This window comes from Hoplias malabaricus, chromosome 15 (genome assembly GCF_029633855.1).
Source record: "Hoplias malabaricus isolate fHopMal1 chromosome 15, fHopMal1.hap1, whole genome shotgun sequence".
In the NCBI taxonomy this organism is placed as follows: domain Eukaryota; kingdom Metazoa; phylum Chordata; class Actinopteri; order Characiformes; family Erythrinidae; genus Hoplias; species Hoplias malabaricus.
Genome location: NC_089814.1, coordinates 9167064 through 9184122, shown reverse-complemented (window position 1 = coordinate 9184122; position 17059 = coordinate 9167064). Strand labels below are relative to the sequence as shown.

The 17059-nt window shown below is 41.3% G+C and overlaps 1 protein-coding gene across 1 annotated transcript in view; it reads right to left on the bottom strand.

Moving 5' to 3' along the window:
• The window catches only part of rhobtb3 (Rho related BTB domain containing 3), a 27293-nt gene extending 10234 nt beyond the window's left edge, over positions 1-17059 (bottom strand). Inside the window, exons 1-7 of the mRNA XM_066646381.1 lie at positions 16720-17059; positions 16276-16412; positions 15082-15322; positions 12444-12636; positions 5662-5819; positions 4512-4620; positions 1226-1612 (exon numbers count right to left, since the gene is read on the bottom strand). Of these exons, the coding sequence (XP_066502478.1) occupies positions 1226-1612; positions 4512-4620; positions 5662-5819; positions 12444-12636; positions 15082-15322; positions 16276-16277 (1090 nt within the window). The 5' untranslated portion in view covers positions 16278-16412; positions 16720-17059. The remainder of the gene's footprint in view (positions 1-1225; positions 1613-4511; positions 4621-5661; positions 5820-12443; positions 12637-15081; positions 15323-16275; positions 16413-16719) is intronic.

The window sequence follows — 17059 nt, the reverse complement described above, 5'->3', positions numbered from 1 at the left end:
AATACGTTTATGTTTGTGTCTGTTCTGCTCTAAACCATGCTAATCAGCACACAGCCCTGAGGCTCTGTAAAGCAGCAGGCTGCAGGAGAACATGTATGTGCAGAGAGCTGTGAATCTCTCTCTCTCACACATACACACACACACACACACACACACACTCCCAATCTCACTCTATACAGAGCCAGCCACATAAAACATGCTTAATAACAGAGCATTCCCACAAAAAGTCCCTCAGTTTAAACACAAAAGCAAAGGAGATAAGGCAGAGACGCCACTGGGATTTTCACTGTCACATTAATGGATTAAAAGCCAGTGATTTAGCGCAGAAAGACTCCCCACTGAGAAAAGCTGAGGATGCATCTTTAAATAATGCATCTCTTAATAACGCTAATTTCCTCTTTCAGTCTACTGTACTGAATGTGGCAGTACAATCATTAACATCTGTGTAGACCACAACAATTAATGCTCAGTCAATTGTAAACAATGGAAAATGAAGTCAAAGCACAACAATAGTTTGATTTGCGGTAGTAATACCAATTTTCCTTTCAGTTGTCCTGAATAGATTATTTCTTTATGGAATAATTGCCATCTGTATGGGCCTCAACAATGATTGCTCAGTCAATTGAAAAAAAGAGAAAATGTTGTAGTGAAAGCGCAACAGTGTTTTTATGAAATAAAGGCCTGAGCTGTTAATACTTTACCAATTCAAAACTATAGAAGATTATTTCTTTTAAAATCAAAAATAGGTTGACTAATCCCCACATTGTACACAGTAAATAAAGTTCTATGTGAAAGGAAATAATAAACACGAGCTGCTACCAGTATGAAAAATGCCCTATAAATAAAATTGTTATTATTATTATTATTATTATTATTATTATTATGTAATCAGCACATAGCCGAAACCCATGTTCCTAGCCACGAAGATCTGAATATGGACAAAGCTGGGTCCAAAAAAAGGGGTTAATTATCATTGCATTAAAACTGTATAACTGTATACTGTCTAAAAAACATGTTCTATATTATCAACAAAATCAGCTGGGCCCTAATTTGCATTCATTAAATACAATAGAAAATGTAGTCAATTGCCAGCTACTTCCCCATGAACTCCGCAACACCAGTCAAGGTTTAAATCCCCTTTCAAAGCAGCATTTTAGCTCTGCATCAGATTTAAATAATCTTTCTGCACAGGAACGTCAGCGACTTTCTGCACCTGTGAGCTCACCTCTGTAGAGAAACATCAGCGTCTCCCACAGGCATAAACACAGCAGCTGGTCCTTCACCACCAGGCGGCTGAGGCGTCCAGGCAGGTGCCCGTCCGGCCGGGGCAGGTCATCCAATCCCCCGTCCCAGGTAGAGAGGAGCGAGTGAGGGCCGTCTCTCTCCCTGCAGGCACACCGTGAGACCGGACGCTCCCACGCCTGCCGGCCCACCAGCAGGTGCCGAAAATAAGGGCTGATCGCACAGAGCACGGCTGCATGAGCCCAGCCTAGCTCCTTCCCAGAATCCCCGGCATAGAAAACGACATCAGCAAATTGAACCCCCCTCTCAAGCAACCACTGCAGGTCCTGAGAGAAACTGGACTCCTCCACCCGCACCGGTGGCAAACGAGCTGTGAACACAACAACAGAGGTGAGTACATGCACTTATCTGAACATGAATGTGAAACAGTATATCAAAAGGGCTTTCATCTGTGGTTTTGCATGATAACAAACAGTGACAGCAATCAAAACTGTGCATCTAGCAGCAGCCTGTCAGGGTACAGTAGCCAGGGAATCGGGGTTTGATATGACGCTAAGTGCTTCATGGAACACACACACTCGCATATATACAATAAAACATACAATATATGCAACATAGTGGGCCCTATTTAGTGCTTTGCATAAAATACACTATGTTAGTGTCTCTGTAGTTGTTTATACACTTTAACTTTGAACAAAGATGACATTAAAATATCCGTATCTTACGGTTTAAAATAGCAATGAACCTAAAGCTATATATATATTACATTTTACTCAAAACAGAAACTTCACAAGAGAGGGAACAGGCATGGTAAAGGTTCACGCAAAGTAAAGGCAGGCTGTCGAAACACAGAAAACAGAGATGAGAGTGAGTGAGAGGCACAGGTTAATGCAAGTAGAAATATAGAACAATGACACAAGAGAGTGAGAGTGTGAAGAGAGAGATACGTAAAAACTAGTGGAAGTAATGAGCAAATGCATGACAGATGGGATGTGAATGAGTGAGGAAATAAGCATGTGAAAAAATGAAGAGTCAGGTACGAGGGAGGTGTGTGAATGAGCGACTGGGTGGGGGTGAGTTCACGGGGAAATCCACAGATTTTTCAGAAGACGCTGGGAGTGCTTTGATGTGAAGTGGTGCATTGTAGAGAAACTTACCAACTTGGGTTTCTTTACAGTAGTGGTGATAGAAACCGGGGGTCACGATGTCTACAATGCAAATATAGCCATTTTATTTACTATCCAAAAAACAGTCATTGAACCCATTCGTGTCTTCTGAGAGTTTAAATTTGATGCTCATATCAGTAAAATAATGAAGAACAGGGTTTGATTTGGGTGCTCTTGTCCCTTTCAACACCCTTCTTTTAACCTTCTGTCTTAAATGTTTTTAAAAATACATTTAAGGCCATAATTATATTTCCAAAAATACATTCAAGCAACAGACAACATATTTATAACAATTTCATAAAATAGCTTCCTGTAAGGTACATTTTAGAGACCTTGGAAGTCTGGTTCCTTTCCCCAACTGGGAACAGCTCTAATTCTGTAAATTTCTCTATACAAGAACTTTTCACATCAAACCACTCTGAATAAATCTGTCTATATCTTAATGACATAGTTAACGTTGAGAGGAAAGACAAAAGAAAATGGACTCAATGAGCACAAAGACATTCGAAAATGTGGAATGGTTGAATATGAGGTCGTCCATTAGACACATAAACTTCACTGAGTGTATGTATATGACAGCTTTCGCTTTTGTATAAAAGACACCACTTTAAAATATGAAAATCTCCCCTTAAAAGTCAGAGAAAATACATATTTGATTGACATAGAAAGATGATTAGATTAGAACAAGTGATGAGTTATTGCGAGTGGAAGCACAGAAAGCAAAAATGAGAGAGATGGGGAGAGAGGGACAAGTTAATGTAAGTGGAAGCAGGAAGAGGGAGAGGGAGAGAGAGAGAGAGAGAGAGAGAGAGAGAGAGAGAGAGAGAGAGAGAGAGAGAGAGAGAGGGAAACTAGGGATGGAAATGTCAAAGGAGAGGGAGCAAGATAAGGAAGGACAGGGGAAGGTATAGCAAATGTAATAGAGTGTGGAAGATGAGTAAGAAGTCTGAAGGAAGAAAGTGGGGGAAGGGTGTAGAGGGATGTTGGGAAGTTGGACTGAAGGGAAAATCTAAGGACAGCGCCAAAATAGAAGGTAAAACACAGAATCTGACGAAGCCTTAAACTTTTGCACATCATAGACATATTATAAACAAATGTTTTTGATAAATCCCTGCTGCAACCGGTGCATCATTTTTATGTCCACCCATTCCAGTTCTTGCCAACAGGGCTTTCCAGGATTCAGTGGCCTTCATATTTAATGGCCTGTGCTCTATAAAAAGAGCTAAGTGGTGCTGGACCCTTGTCAACAAACTATGGAAAAGCTTTTGGCTCCATTCTCTTGTATTAGTCCCTACAGGAAGGATTATCTAGTACTACAACATTTAAAACTTTTATTAGCACAATGCACAAGTTGTTCTTGTTCTGTCTGAACGTCAAATATTAAACGTCAAGTATTAAAATTCTTAGTGTTCCACTGGCTCTACACGGCTCGACTCGGCTCGGCTTGCTTAAAGCTTGTCGCTTTTTCACTGACACGGCTTCCCCGCAAAATGGAGCGGTGGATTTGTGCTGGATTTGAATGAGCTCTGCATTTCTTGGTGATTGATATGGCTCTGGCCAATCAGCGCTCTGCAGGGTTAACACGTCACCATTTACTACCTACTTGGCACAGTTGGAACCCAGAGTGTGCTGGGACTAAAAACTAACCTGGTGCCTGGTGCCTGTAGAAAATCCAAAAGTGTCGTGCCAAGTCGATTAGAGTCGTGTAGGTTCCATTCAGTGGAAAAGTGCTATTATTGACTCTTTCTGATCTATTAAAGGAACACTGTGTAATTTTGATCTTAAAGCTTACAGCTTCAAAATCACTGTGATGCCTCACTGACCTGTAATAGGGCGAATAAAGCCTCTGTCTTTGTGCTATGCTGGGCGCAGCACTCCAGAAACTGAACTACATAGCTTTTCAAGGAGGGTAGGAAACCACCTCCTCCCTTCCCCTTCCCACTGATTTCTGTACAGTGCTGTAAAAATCAGTTACACTAGGGGGATAACCCAAATCTTACCTAGTGTTCTTTTAATGAAAACCATCCATAAGATTTGTAATGTTTGAGTTTAAGATACTTGCATAATGTATCTGCATAATGTAATGCTAATTTGTATTCTTACCTGGCTGATCCAAGTGTGGAGGGCGGGGCTCATTAAACCTGTGGCCCCGCCTCTTGTCTGGTCTCTCTTTAGCTTTCTGCTTCAGACATTGAATCATGAAGTATTCAAGCTAAAGAAACACACACATGAAATGTTAGCATGAAGGTCAGTACAAATTGTCCATATGTCTATATCAATGAGGGACGCATTATCTATTAAAAACTTTAACAATACAACACTTTAAATATTGTTTGGCTTTAATGCTAATAACCTGAAAATAAACATTAGAGTGTAGTAATATGTTGACACATAAGTCACAGTTTTACAGACTTCTTATTATTAGTAATGCATAATAAAATACAGTTCATTTTTACATGGGCTCCTTGCCTGAAAGTGATGTTTTGGGATGGAAGGTGATGGAGATGTGGAAAAACTGTATTTAAAAATATATAAATATATTTAAAACAATTTCTTGCTGCAGTTAATGAGCATCCGCAACTGAACTCAGCCAGTGTTTACTTCTTACATGCACCGGCAAGAAAAAGTACTGTATATTGCTGCTTATTTCAGCTAAAGCCTAACATTACGCTGTCAGAAACTGTCACTGTGGTAGTGCCTTTTGCTGTCACTGTATTCTGTACCTTTAATTAGGGAACATAACTGTACCTCATTCTATTATAATTGCACATTTTAAAATTGAGTTTATTTCAACTCCAGGACTTTTATTATGTTAATTTTAGACCGTTCTTTAATAAAATATTATAAATATTCACCTCTATAATGTACTTTTAGGAAACACAACTTTAAAACCATTGTTGCAACTTTAAATATGCACTTCCACTGTTTGTACCTTTAGTGACAATAATGTAACACTACCATATCTGAGAATGTATCATTTCTGAGAATGTATCTTCAATAATAATAATAATATAATAGTAATAAATTATATTAATGAATCTCTTTTCAAGAACTCAAAGACTCTTACAATAGTTAATACAAGGAAACACTGAAAGACATACAAAACATTTGTATACAGATACAATATAAAAAACATTAACAAAATGTACAGTCTCCATTGAGCAGTTTGACTGTAAAGAAACTAGCCTTAACCAATCAAAAATGATGCAAATCTAATCATTTATTACTAAACAGTAAGATCAAAGATGCCCACCACGCTGCCAAAGTAACGACCCACGAAGAAGTTGTTGAGTGAGGGTAGCTCCAGGTAAGTGGCCCCTAGGTCCCGGGACAGCTGCAGCCCTTCGCCGTGAGGCACACAGCTGCTCCAGTCAGATGCACACAGGGGACACGTGCACGGAGGGCCTTCATCTGTAGACCATCACAAAGAGTGACAGCTCAGCCAAGAATGGGGGGAAGGCAGAATGTGACACACATACGCGGAAACTCATCCGCAAGGAGCTCAGATGATACAGCATTGTTCTCGTGACGCACGGGTCAACTGCCATTTGCTGAGCAAAGGCCCAAATATAGCTCACATCTTTACTCACGAAGACACATGACGTTCTGGGGGCTGTCCACTTTCAAACATAAGGCACAAGGAAATCAGTGCAGTTGTTACTACATACTGTCAAAATGAATATCAGTCAACGGATACAAGCATGGGCACATTGTGTATTCGTTTTCTATATATTCCAGACAAAACATATAATGCCTTTAGGAAAACCATAGACAAACAAGCCTGAGAGAATGTGAAGCTGTCAAGTGGCTGTTACTGGAAAAACGAAATAGACAAAAAAGGACAATTTGCACTAGAACGAGACAGGAGGCCTGAAATGTGAGATCTTTGAAAGTAACAGAAGGAAGCACAGCTGAAGAAATAAAAGACTCTTTGAACCATGTGTACAATCATCAGTTAAGCATCAGTGCAAGTTGGGAGATGTATAACAACATCTCGATATAGCCATCATGAACATTTATCATGAATATCCTTTTGAAAACGCTTAACTGAGGGAAAAATAATACAACCAAACAACACCCCAGATTCAAGACCTCAGTAATGCATTTAGGAATACTTGGATAATGATGGCCAGACAAACCAACCAACTTCTAAGACTGTGAAAGTATGGAAGCATGTCTCCTGAAAAGTGATAAAGTTAAATACTGAACAGAGTGAATAATATTTTTACCCTATTTAGTTGTAAACATTAGTGTAACCCTCATTTCTTGCCTAATGCTTAAAATAAATAACAGAATGAAAGGAAAATAGATAAATACATAAATACATTTATGACCCCAAATACTGACACTGCATAAAACAAATGTGTCAGTGTGAGAAAGAAAGAGAGAAGATCTGAGAGAAGAGAACTGAAATGGCAAAGACCATCAGGAGGGAATTACAAATTGGAGGGCGAGCCCAGGGGGATGAAAGCAGGCAACATGGAGATAGGGGAAACTAAGAAAAGAGACAGATAGATAGTGAAGGAGAGAGGGATAGAGAAAGGGAGAGAGAGAGAGGGAGTAAGAGGGGGGTGGTTGGCCAGTTCACTGGCAGGGTGAAGGATGAATCATGTAGCCAATAAAGGCAAAGGCCTGGAGAGGAGGATAGACGTGTCATGTGTATGTGTGTGAGTGTGCACTTGTCTTCATACATTTTCAGGATGAAAATGCCCCGATTTCAGTAATATCCAATGTCAGGACCGATAAAGTGCCGTTTGCTCTTTTTGTTAGCTGCATGTTTCATATTTTAAAAACTTCTGAAAAGCCACTTCCTTCAGTAACTGATATTAAGGTTTGAGGGATGTTTAATATTAAGCGACATGTTTTACTAAACTCAGCTGCAGGCTGTTGTTTAAGACAAAAACATTTCAGACAAAAGATTCATCCATCCATTATCTGTAACCGCTTATCCAATTTAGGGTCGCGGGGGGTCCAGAGCCTACCTGGAATCATTGGGCGCAAGGCAGGAATACACCCTGGAGGGGGCACCAGTCCTTCACAGGGCAACACAGACACACACACATTCGGACACTTTCGAGTCGCCAATCCACCTACCAACGTGTGTTTTTGGACTGTGGGAGGAAACCGGAGCACCTGGAGAAAACCCACGCGGACACAGAGAGAACACACCAACTCCTCACAGACAGTCACCCGGAGGAAACCCACACAGACATAGGGAGAACACACCAACTCCTCACAGACAGTCACCCGGAGCGGGAATCGAACCCACAACCTCCAGCCCCCTGGAGCGGTGTGACTGCGACACCACCTGCTGCGCCACCATGCCGCCCACAAAAGATTCTGGTTCAGATATTGTACTGTTTGAAGCTGAAAGGTTTAATAGTCTGAACATGGAAACATTAACATATCAGTGTTAGGCACATATTAAATCAACAGCTTTTTGCTATATTTAAAAAAAGGAAGAACATCGTTTTTTTTTTTTGCATCATTTTATGTTTGTGGTTAGGGAGTTAGACTGGGACACTACAATAATCTTTTGGTTTAAAATCTTGAATGCTCTAATAAAACAAAACAATCTGTCAAAATTGAATTTTTTTTTGAGCCATTAAACCCCTAGTACTCACGTGTAATGCATTTGTATTGTTATAATTAATGAAATGTTTGTGTTTATATGAATATAAATACACCAAGCAACAGCATTATATTAATTCCTTGTTTCTACACTCATTTTCAATTTTATCAGTTCCACTGAACTTATAGGGTTAACATGGTGCTTACAAAGTGCTCATGCACGAGTCACACACGTCCTATATACATGTACGTGTGTATGTGCGCTTGTGTGCCTGTGTCTGGGTATGACTACTCTGCTGTAAGACTGCGGAGGGTCCCTGCATGGTCATTCGTCTAGCTTCAGTGTTCATTAAGATGGTCAGTAACAGTACAGTTTCTTTGCTCAAAAGCAGCCCAGCTTCAGCATTCAGTACATGTCCAGCTTCAATAATTGTAATAACCCAGTTTCAGCATTCAGCAAGGGTTTGGCTTCACTATTCATTAGAAATCCAGCTTCAGCATTCAGTCCTGTTTCAGTATTCAGTAACAGTCTGACCTCAATATTCAGTAAGAGTCTAGCTTCAGTATTCAGTAAAAGTCTGGCTTCAGTATTCAGCAACAGTCTGGTTTCAGTACAGGTTCAGTATTCAGTAACACTCCTGTTTCAGTATTAGATAAAAGTCCAGCTTTTAGCATTCAGTAACAGTCTGATTTCAGTATTCAGTAACAGTCTGACTTTAGTATTCAGCAACAGTCCAGCTTCAACATTCAGTAAGAGTCTGGCTTCAGCATTAAGTAACAGTCCGGTTTCAGCATTAAGTAGCAGTCCGGTTTCAGTATTCAGTAATAGTCTGGCTTCAGTATTCAGTAACAGTCTGACTTTAATATTCAGCAACAGTCTGACTTTAATATTCAGCAACAGTCCAGCTACAACATTCAGTAAGAGTCTGGCTTCAGCATTAAGTAACAGTCCGGTTTCAGTTTTCAGTAACAGTCCAGGTTCATTATTCAGTAACAGTCTGGCTTCAGCATTCAGTAACAGTCTGGCTTCAGTATTCAGTAACAGTCTGACTTCAGTATTCAGTAACAGTCTGACTTCAGTATTCAGTAACAGTCTGGCTTCAGCATTCAGTAACAGTCTGACTTCAGTATTCAGTAACAGTCTGACTTCAGTATTCAGTAACAGTCTGACTTCAGTATTCAGTAACAGTCTGACTTCAGTATTCAGTAACAGTCTGACTTCAGTATTCAGTAACAGTCTGACTTCAGTATTCAGTAACAGTCTGGCTTCAGCATTCAGTAACAGTCTGACTTCAGCATTCAGTAACAGTCCGGCTTCATTATTCAGTAACAGTCTGGCTTCAGCATTTAGTAACAGTCCCGCTTCAGCATTAAGTAACAGTCCGGTTTCAGTTTTCAGTAACAGTCCAGGTTCATTATTCAGTAACAGTCTGGCTTCAGCATTCAGTAACAGTCTGGCTTCAGTATTCAGTAACAGTCTGACTTCAGTATTCAGTAACAGTCTGACTTCAGTATTCAGTAACAGTCTGGCTTCAGCATTCAGTAACAGTCTGACTTCAGTATTCAGTAACAGTCTGACTTCAGTATTCAGTAACAGTCTGACTTCAGTATTCAGTAACAGTCTGACTTCAGTATTCAGTAACAGTCTGACTTCAGTATTCAGTAACAGTCTGACTTCAGTATTCAGTAACAGTCTGACTTCAGTATTCAGTAACAGTCTGGCTTCAGCATTCAGTAACAGTCTGGCTTCAGCATTCAGTAACAGTCCGGCTTCAGCATTCAGTAACAGTCCGGCTTCATTATTCAGTAACAGTCTGGCTTCAGCATTTAGTAACAGTCCGGTTTCAGTATTCATTAACAGTCTGACTTCTGTATTCAGTAACAGTCTGGCTTCGGTATTCATTAACAGTCTGGCTTCAGCATTTAGTAACAGTCCAGCTTCATTATTCAGTAACAGTCTGGCTTCAGCATTTAGTAACAGTCTGACTTCAGTATTCAGTAACAGTCTGGCTTCGGTATTCATTAACAGTCTGACTTCAGTATTCAGTAACAGTTCTGTTTCAGTATTAGGTAAAAGTCCTGTTTCAGTATTCAGTAACAGTTCAGTTCTGGATTCAGTAAAATTCCAGCTTCAGGGTTCACTAAGGGTGCAGGTTCAGTATTCTGTAACAGTCCAGTTCCAAGCATTCATTAATCATGCAGCTTCAGTGTTCAAAAGCATTGCAGTTTTGTATTAAGTAACAGCCCAGCTTCAACTTACAGTAATAGTCCAGTTTCAGTGTTCAGTAACAGACCAGCTTCAGCATTTAATGCTTCAATATACATTAAGAGCCTTATTTCAGTATTCAGCAGCAATCTAGCCTCACAGAGAGCAGAGCACACGGCTGCGACCTTCCACAGGTCCAGTACCAACCCTGCAGCTCATTAGAGCCAGTCTATTAGCCTTTAGGGGTAAACAGCGCTCCAGCAGGATTTTAGCATCCAATCTTTATTAATTATATATTTAAAGGTCAGACAGAGAACACAGGGCAGTGCTGCTGCTGTTCCGCAAAATACAAGCTAAATCCTCAGGCTGATGGCCGTGTGTCGGCTCAGAATAAATGTTTACATCTGAGTGTGTGCAAATGAGCCCACTGTACATTGTGCAAAAACTACAGACTATTTTCCTGAATTTATTTAGGAAACCTTTGTGATATTTCTGGGCTGTTGTAAAGGAGTGTCCCGACTGAGAAAGGCAGCAGTACATGAATAATTTGTTCACATTTAGACAAGTAGCATGCCTACTTAAATATAACTGCTGAATAGTTCTGTTGTTTTTGCTGAGCAATTGAAAGTGACAGTACTTAAATACTGACTGCTGAAGTGCCTGTGTCTTCAATTTTTCAATCCACATACGTGCCATTTTCCCTTTGTCTCTGTGTTTATTCTGCCCGTGTTTTATTTTTATGTCTTTTGTCCTGGTCCATATCTCTCATTGTCTTTCTCAGTCATTGTGTTATTGTAATGGTGGTTCTGAGTCTTGCATACCTTTTAGTATTTTTGTTATTCTTGAGTTTTTCCTGTGTGCAAAATAATCCACATTTGTACCCGCATCCGTTTCACTATCCTCAGCAGATTACATTATTTTATTTATGTGGTTTTCTGAACCAAAGCAGTGAGTCCATGAACAGCTCTTGGAATTTTACAGACTGGTTTTTGTTTTTGCTGTATATTTAAATGGGACGTACTATGCAAAAATCACTTGTTTAGTGCGTTATCCTATTATTTGGAGACCTGAAGCCCACAAACTCTCAAACCATGAAATAAAACCACTCACTCAGTTTTATGTGGTTTGACCGTCATGGGATAAAATGAGTCGTTCTGAATTTATGCTGCATCTTATGTAGAGCAGAGGCTTTTGAATTGCCCTGACTCCTCGTCTGAGTCTCTCCAAGCACAGCACTGGAATCACATTTAAGTGAGAAAACAAGAATGAGAAGAAAGAGAATCAAGCAAAACGGCTAAAAACCAGAGATTTGCTCCTCGCTCTTCACTCCTTGGCTCTTGTGAGGAACTGAGCTGTGGATCATTTTTATTTAAAGGATCAGGTGCTGAAACGGGTCATTCTAAACAGGGCTGTTGAGACGGGGAGAATGCTGTTGTGTTGTTTGACAAAGCATGTCACGGAATTGTGGTCGCTTATGGAAAAGGGGTATAATGCACTGAAATATAAAATGAATTCTGATCTCAATGGAGTCCAGACTGGAGCACACAATGAGTTACAGTGATATAGGCTGAGTAAGCAGATGTATGTTCATTTCAAATTTATTCGAACCAGGTCATTTTTGGACTCTACTGCATCCCATTCCAGTAAGAGACCAGACGACTGACAACAGAAAAAAAGACAGGCTGTTAGCCTGTTTTTAAGCTAGGCTTTGGATACTTTTTAATGGAAATCCATAAAGCCCTGTTTTTAATGTATAACTAGTTTTAACAGCACAACACCAATGCTACGTGTCTTCGTGCTCTTGAACTTTATCCCATTCAGCTGTTTGAACTGTAGTGAACACTATGATCTATTGTTACTCTGTCCTTTTGTGGGCTGCATTGGAGAAATGTGAAGGACACATTTAGGCCAAAGCAGTGAAGCATATTTGAGTAATAATCTTTGAAAGAAAGCAGAACTACCACCCCAGTGTGACATTAATACCAAACAGGCTCGAAATATGTATAGCAGCTCTTTCATCTCTAATCCACAACAGATTACCATATGACACAAATGCACAATTTATGCACAAACACTCCAGCTGAAACTCCATGTTTAACCAATCAATGTTTAACCTAAAGATAACGCGTTAAACTGCAGGGTCATCATAGCGGCCTCCACTCTGTTTGTAGGTAGCACCGTGCCTTGTTTACGACACAGAAGTACTCATCAAAGCTCACAAATTCCGCAGTACTTATGAGCAGTCAGCCATATCTCACCGTTAAGCCGAGCTCCCACGGCTACAAGGATGACAGGTACACCCCAGTGGCGCAGAAGGGGGCGGAGTCTCGGGGCGTAGACATTTCGCACCTGCTGAAATGCCAGCTTGTCGTTGACTGAATACTTAATGACCACGATATCAGCCTGCTCCAGAACGCTCCGCACACTGGCCCAGTCACTGTCCAGCAAGTCCTGAGGAGAAAGTGGAGGCAATGATACAGGAGATGAAGGAAAACAGGCGAGAACAAATGTGTTCATCTTTAGAACTACTTTCCAGGTCTAAAACGAGCAGAGAGCCAGCAAACATACATCTCAGGAAGAGTTTAATAGCTTTCAGTGCTCTGCTGAAGCAGGAGCCATCAAAACCACCCCTCCACCACCTCCCTTCAAAACCCTCCGGAAAACCCCTAACCCCTTCTAATCCTGCTTTTGTAGCCCACCAGCCCACTTACTCAAGCAGAACTATACACGCAAGATCGTAAAAACTAAAAAGAGCTCTCTGCAGTATCTCCCAGACAACAACGAGGCCAGATGGAGACATGGTGGAGACTTTAGCTGAAGTCTGCTGCTGCTGCTCAGATATTTCTCTTGAGGAAAAGAGTCACAGACTTTCCATTTTTTCCTCTTTAGTAGAATTCTCATTCATTCATTCATTCATCCATTCATTCATCCATCCATTCATCAATTCATTCATCCATTCACCCACCAATCCTTCCATTAATTAATTAATTCATTCATTCATTCATTCGTTCATTTTCTGTAATGGCCACGTCCTGTCATGGTTGGTAGAGAGCACAAGACCATCATGGGACATGACACACGCAATTATACACACTCCCATCTATGGGCAATTTCAAACACTCACCAAGTCACTCACACACTCCCACTTATGGGCTATTTCAAATACTCATCCAGTCACTCACACACTCCCACCTATAGGCTATTTTAAACACTCACCCAGTCACTCACACACTCCCACCTATGGGCTATTTCAAACACTCACACAGTCACTCACACACTCACACCTTTGGGCTATTTCAAACACTCACACAGTCACTCACACATATGGGCTATTTCAAACACTCACACAGTTACTCACACACTCCCACCTATGAACTATTTCAAACACTCACCCAGTCACTCGTATATTCCCACCTTTGGGCTATTTCAAACACTCACCCAGTCACTCACACACTCCCACTTATGGGCTATTTCAAATACCCACACAGTCACTCACACACTCACACCTATAGGCTATTTTAAACACTCACCCAGTCACTCACACACTCCCACATATGGGCTATTTCAAACACTCACACAGTCACTGAGTCACTCCCACCTATGGGCTATTTCAAACACTCACCCAGTGACTCACACACTCCCATCTTTGGGCTATTTCAAACACCCACCCAGTCACTCAGTCACTCCCACCTTTGGGCTATTTCAAACACTCACCCAGTCATTCATACACAGATACTTGTGGCTGTTTCACACAGCCAGTGGACCTACCAACATGTGTTTTTGGAATATGGGAAGAAACTGGAACACCTGGAAGAAACCTACAGAGATACAGGAAGAACAAACCAAATTCCTCATAGACCATAACACAACGAGGGTGTGTACTGGAATTGTGTGACAGCAACATGACCTACAGTAACACCTGAAACCTCAATAAAATCATTTGTCTGCATTTCAACCATTTCTCTGTTTTGAGTTGAATCAATGAGCAAATTTTGAGCAAAACACTTTTGAGCTGGGTAGTCACTCCTCTGATGTTCTCTCCCACTAGACCACACACTCCAACCAGCCTCTTTTCCACAGTAGAAACAAAAATGTCTGAGCACGTCCCAATGGCATTGCCACCTGGAAATGATTCAGCATTGGACAATTCCCTCAGCACAGTCATTAAGGTGGAATAACTCCTTGTTAAAGTGAATAATTGCTGTTAGCTTTCTAGTTGTGTTTTTCTGCAAAATCTTCAGCTTTATTTTAAACCCAAAACAAACCAACAGCTAGTAAGGTTTAAAATTCTCCATGTTGTGAGTGGACAGAACTCAGAGATGACAAAAGCTCTGTTAGTCCCATGGGACACTATCATGGACCCACTCTCATTTCTGTACTCCTGATTTAGCAACACATCAGACTGAAAACGCTCAACATGGAAATAACCATTCACATGACTTTAGGATCACAGAGAACAGCACAGAGCAGCCATGGCAAAGAGTTTCCACTGAACATCTTCCTCATCCAATCACACAACAGAATAATTCACCTATTCATTCTTCAATCCATACTCCCTCGCTCCATCACTCACATTCACTCCACTTCTTCACATCATACTCTCACTCCCTCACTCATTCCCTACACTGTAAACCCTAATGTTCAAAGTAATTAACACTTAAGTAGTCAAGTAATTACATCATACTCCACCCTCACTTAGTCATTCATCCCCACAAAATGCTCACCCACTCACAAGCAGCATTCTCACTCACTCATTCACCCTTTCACCCACACTCATTCAATTTTTATTAATCACTCACTTGCCACTACACAGTGCTCACTCACAATTTTACCACAAAGTGTTCACTCAGTAACTCACTCAGTAACTTATCCACCTCTCCAACGACCCTTGCTTACCCAGCTGGGGCAGTCCCGCACCATCACCCTCACATCTCCGAACACTCTGGACTGGTATTCCATGAAAGCTGGGTTTAGTGGGTGTCTAGACGGAGTGACAGAGGTTGGGTCGAGCTCCCTTGCTCCATGGCCCAGGTAACTCCACAACAGCCCCCCCTGCACCTGCCCCGGCCCAGAGGCATCCTCCCCGGCACCCACGCCCCCTGGGCACTCACTTCCCAGAGCCACAATGTGGATAGACCTGCAGGATGACACAGGGCAGTCAGTATGGCTGAAGATTAATCATGGTTTAAAAAGCTCAATTATATATACTTCACTTGTTTAAGCAATGGCTCTATCACTAGGAGCTGTCTCTGGGTGAGTACATTACATAATGCCAATGTGTTCACATATACACAGCAAATTCTCCAGTGATAAATCAACACTATTAGAGTTAACTACTTAACTCTGTTAAATTATTGCATTAACAGTGTTGATTTAACACTGGTGAATTTGCTGTGTAAGTAGACCTGACAGGTTGGGGAGTTAGTGTTCTCCTCCAAGTGTGTTCAGCTGTCCTATAATGCTGTGTTAGTGGCAGATAGAAAAGAAAATCAATCTGGACAAAAATGTATAAAAAACAATAATTGTTTTTATGGTAGAAACATATTTAAAGACTTGAAACAACATTCCTCAGGTAAGTAATTCTCCATTGGTTTAACTGAAGTGTCCTCTAAATGTATTAATGTTCTCAATATGATCAGTGTTTTCCAATCTTGACACGGTATAGGGGTCTACGAAAACTCACAGTATTTGACAGAAAACCCCCCATTTTCTTTGTCCCAAATTGTTCAGCACTCACCCAGGAGCTCTAACACTGAGCACCACATTAGTATGAGGAGCAGAGTACAGACCCATCAAAAGAGCCATATGCTTCACAAGAGCTCAGACACATGCCCTCGTGTTTTGGGAGCCTCATTAGTTTTGTTGTTACGACTGCAGCTGCATCACATTCTGTCATTGAACGAAAAACACAGACAGTCTGGCTCTGGAACATCATCCCTTTTGCTCTGACTGACGATAAAAACTGTGAGATCCAGTGTTATTATTATCGCACAGTGCTATCACACAATGGAATAATCAATTCTCACGCCCTTATTCATTTACTGAAAAATGTAAGAAGGTGAGGTTTTAAAAAATACTGTCCCAACTCACATGGTGCCCTCAGCCCGTCCAGTCCTCAAACAGCAGCGCGTTTCTCCCTCGTTTTCCGCAGTGGAGCCATCGAAACCCCGAATCGACTTTCGCCCTCCACCGCTGTTCGTTCATTCATTCATTCATTCAAAAACGCACTGAGATCAGTGGAGTGAAAGAGAGAAAAAGAGAGAGACATAGAATGAGAGAGAGAGAGAATCCCGTGCAGCAAGTTGGTTAACGTTAAAAAAGACAAGACAACGTGTTGTGATGAGAATCAGAAAATAAATCAAATAAACAACGGAAAAAACAACCTCCAGAGCCGGAACTCTAAAAACAGAAATTCTGACGTCACTCCAGACCTTGGTCGGTTTAAAAGCTTAAAAATCTGTGCAGAAAAACGGAGGATAAAGTGAACGACTCGACTCTCTGGGTGAACGGTGTTGGGTTGTTTTTGTTTCCCACCTGTATTCAGTAAACCACGCCCACCGTCCACTTGGATTGGTTGCCAGTTCACAATCGTGTAGAGCTCGTATACCCAATCAGACTGCGGGAGTTGGAAGATCGTTGGCCAATCCTGGCGCAGACTAGAACAAGTGGGCGTGGCTTGCCGGAAAACGGGTGAGGATGAAACAAGGCTGTGTGCAGGCGCTCCTGACTCAGCAGGACGTGGCCGCTCTCAGGGTGTCTGCATGAATTCCTGTGAGTTCCGCAGATTTCAGTCTGTTGTTTTTCCTGCCTTTGAATCCGTCCTGTACTCAATAGTAGCTCCAATACCAACCACGAGCAATGAGGGTGAGGAGGA